General features: G+C 34.0%; 1 protein-coding gene across 1 annotated transcript; it reads right to left on the minus strand.

Moving 5' to 3' along the window:
• Nucleotides 1-81: 81 nt before the first annotated feature.
• Nucleotides 82-3,891, minus strand: LOC116863807 (ATP-dependent zinc metalloprotease YME1L1-like). The gene is made up of 4 exons (XM_032851146.1): nucleotides 3,834-3,891; nucleotides 2,705-2,817; nucleotides 859-1,014; nucleotides 82-294 (listed from the first exon to the last, which is right to left on the minus strand). The coding sequence occupies exons 2-4, from the start codon at nucleotides 2,787-2,789 to the stop codon at nucleotides 272-274; spliced, it is 264 nt and encodes an 87-aa protein (XP_032707037.1). The 5' UTR covers nucleotides 2,790-2,817; nucleotides 3,834-3,891; the 3' UTR covers nucleotides 82-271.
• Nucleotides 3,892-3,910: the final 19 nt, after the last annotated feature.

The raw sequence follows: 3,910 nt of genomic DNA on the forward strand, positions 1-3,910 counted from the left end.
GGTTCAGAACATTAAAGAAGAAAGTTATCAGCAAACTTAGAACTTAGTTGAATTTTCTTTTTAATTATTTTCCTCAACAGTTTCCTACATAAGCTTTTAGAGAGTGTTATTTGAAAGAAAAGAAAAAAAACAAGATACTTACATGTCCAAGTGTTGGCCCTCTTGGCATGATTGTAGCTTTGTTGATAGGCATTGCATCCTTAGTGTAATATGCAATAATAGCATGACCGGATTCATGATATGCTGTGATGGTTTTGTTTTTATTGTCAATTTACACACTTCTTCGTTCATGCCCTAAGGATAAAAATTTATTGAATAAAATTATTCCATTAGGAAGGCATATTTAGATGAATGAAACCCACTTGCCTTTAAGTAATTCTTAGAGTGACATGACTTAATATCATTATTAAGTTATTTTAAACCAAAATAACTTGACAACTGACAACAAAATTGTAAGAGCTGTCCTCTTACTCCTTACTATCAACCAGGAAAGTTTAATCCTATTTCCAGAAAATAAATTTAAATAAGAAATGTCACAGCTAAATTGTTCTGAAGCCAATTCAAGATTTAAAATCAAATACTGAAAATTAGCAAAATTTTTGTTTTATCTGTACAATTATTCTTTTATCAGCAATACCAGATAAGAATAAAAACACAGAGTACCCCCTGCCCCCAAACAGTATAATCATATAAACTGTATTTGTTCTGTAAGAGGCCCAGTTGTGTGACTACTTTTGAGTAAATATATTCTTGCTCCTGTACCTTTCTTTCTTGTAACATTTTTCTCAAAAAGAATTTATTCTCTAACATAATGAACAGTATAAGACAGGGAAAAGAAAAAAGAGAGAGAAAACCTACCCATTAGAATTTTATCTTTGGAAAACTCTGGTTCCTTCATGGTAACCATTTCCTTTCCATCAACAGCTGCCTTTAATGCAGCCTGGTTCACAAGATTCCCCAACTCTGCTCCAGAAAAGCCAACAGTACCTCGAGCTATAATTTCTGGGTCCACAGCTACATAGATAAACACAATATTAAAATTCCAAAACGACTCTTCACAAATGACTCATATTCCGAAAGAAAATAGAAAACAGTTATCCTGAACTAGAACTTAAAATACTTATATCACTGTAACAACAAAATAAACTTACTTTTTCTAAAGGAAAACCAAAACTGCCATTAAATAGATCATTAAAATCCCACTGGGACACATCACAAAAGTTCTTAAATTTAAATAACTTTGTTAAAAATTAAAAAATGCAGAGTTGCCAGACATGATTTATAAACCTTCAAATTATGGCCTAAACAGTTACTAGCCTAAGCACAGCTGAGAATGTATACACATAGACAACATTTTGTTTTCTGAATTTCATCTTGAAATACTTTATACATAAGTATTTAGTATTATATGTACATTAATAAAAGCTCCCCTTATTAGAGGAAATATCAGGGGTTTTTTAATTTTAAAATTTTATTTATTTTTATTTGAGAAAGAGGGTGAGAGAAAGCATGAGAGGGAAGAAGGTCAGAGGGAGAAGACGACCCCCCATGGAGCTGGGAGCCTGATTTGAAACTTGATCCTGGGACTCCAGGATCTTGACCTAAGCTGAAGGCAGTCGCTTAACCAACTGAGTCAGCCAGGCGCCCCAACATATCAGGTTTTATAAATGGATTCACCTATCCTTGAAAATACTACAGCTTAATTTAATAGCTGCATTTATTACTCAAGTGGGTCCATAATATTTTCATATGTTTGTCTTACAGTTTGCCTCTTTTGGGCCCAAAGAGATGATATTTTATGTGCTTTTTCTACTATTTCATATTTTACATTCATCTAAAAACACTTATATTTATCTGCAAGTAGTATCTGAAAACTCTCAAGAAAACATTCTTTTTTTAAAAGAGGAATTTTTTTAAATTTTAAAATTTTAAATTAATCAAATTCACGAAATTTATTATTTTAATTCTGTTTCATTATTTTATATCTAATTATTCATTTGTAATAATTCATTTATAATTATTTATATCTATCATTTTAAATTTATTATTTATTTAATATTAATGAGATTTATTTTTAAATTTTTAAATTTTTTTTTAGAGAGTGAGCAAGAAAGAGCACATGAGCAGGAGCAGAGGGAGAGGGACAAAAAGACTCCCTTGCTGAGCAGGAAGCCTGATGGCGGGGCTTGATCCCAGGACCCTCACAACCTGAGCCAAAGGTAACCACTCAACCAACTAGGCCACCCTGGAGCCCCACAAAAACATCTTTTAGCATTGGGATTCAAACGACAGAATGTCCTACATATATAATTATCAAGAAATAAACTTTTTTTTTTCCTGGTTTTTTTTTTTTTTAAGATTTTATTTATTGATTTGACAGAGAGAGATCACAAGTAGACAGAGAGGCAGGCAGAGAGAGAGAGAGGGAAGCAGGCTCCCTGCTGAGCAGAGAGCCCGATGTGGGACTCGATCCCAGGACCCTGAGATCATGACCTGAGCCGAAGGCAGCGGCTTAACCCACTGAGCCACCCAGGCGCCCAAGAAATAAACTTTTTAAAAAGGAAATACAAATGGAGAGAAAAGAGAACATAGAAAAAACTGGTCTTCTGAGACATTTATCAAGTAAGGACCACAAATAGGGCGGAATGAAATATTACCATTACGTAGAGAAAATAATAAAGTTTGTTACTAGAATTAGACTTACATTGATCAAACTTTATTTTGTTGAGATACCATTTCAAAATTTCTGTTCGACCTTTTACATCTGGTCTTGGAACTGTAACTTGCATGCCAAAACGACCAGGACGTATTAAGGCACTAAAGGGAGAAAACGAGAAGAAAATATAAATTAATAATCTGAGTACTGATGGTCAAGTTAAATAGGACTGACACTCTGAAGACAAGATGGAAAGATAATGGCAACCAGAAGTTGGATGGAGTTTTCTTTCTTATTTTAATTCCGGGACAGCCAACATACAGTGCTCTGTTAGTTTCAGGTGTACAGTACAGTGATTCGACAACTCCACACGTCACCCACTGCTCATCACAAGTGCGCTCCTTAATCCCCATCACCTATTCCAGCCTAGACTGGAATTCTGAATATAAACATTCAGAGCACTCCTTGTAAAACATGGCTCAAGTAACAGTTTCAATAACCAGAAGGCAGGACAAAGGTTGATCGAGATAAATAGTACACAACCCTCATCAACAAAAACATGCAAGCTAGTCAGTCACTCAAGGAACAATAATTCTACAGCAGTCTATTATGAGAACTACACTGTGATAGCTTCCTATCACAACTGCTCTAAGTATAGAATGTTAAACCACAGACTTAGGCAAAGATTAAAAAAAAAAACTATGAAATCAAATTAAAATATGAATACCTTCTATGACAAAATCAAAAATTTAAAACTGTAATACATTTTATTTTAAAAATGTTCTCCACCACCCCCAAACTTTTGTGATATAAAGTTGTCAGAAGATTCTTTTAACAACTTTATTGAAATTTAATTTACACATCACAGATTTCAAAGTACATAATCCAGTGGTTTTTAACATAGAGTTGTGCACTTACCAAAAATCTAACTTAAGAATATTTTTATTCCCCCACTCCAAAAAGAAACCCCATAGCCACCAACAGTCACTCTCCATTCTTCCCTCCTTCTGGCAACCACTAATCTACTTTCTGTTGCCACCGATTTGCTTATTCTGGACATTTCACATAAACAGAATCATATGTGATGTTTGGTGTTGGGCTTCCTTCTCTTTTAAAGTTCATCTACGTTTCAGTACGTATTGGTACTTGTCAAAAAAAAAAGGCTTTTAATACATACTTATCTAATGCCTCTGGGAAGTTTGTGGCTCCTATTATGATAACTCCTTCCTTGGGTTTAAAGCTGGTAAAAAAGAA

The sequence above is a fragment of the Lontra canadensis genome, unplaced genomic scaffold, assembly GCF_010015895.1.
Source record: "Lontra canadensis isolate GAN:19392208 unplaced genomic scaffold, GSC_riverotter_1.0 scaffold3273, whole genome shotgun sequence".
In the NCBI taxonomy this organism is placed as follows: Eukaryota; Metazoa; Chordata; class Mammalia; order Carnivora; family Mustelidae; genus Lontra; species Lontra canadensis.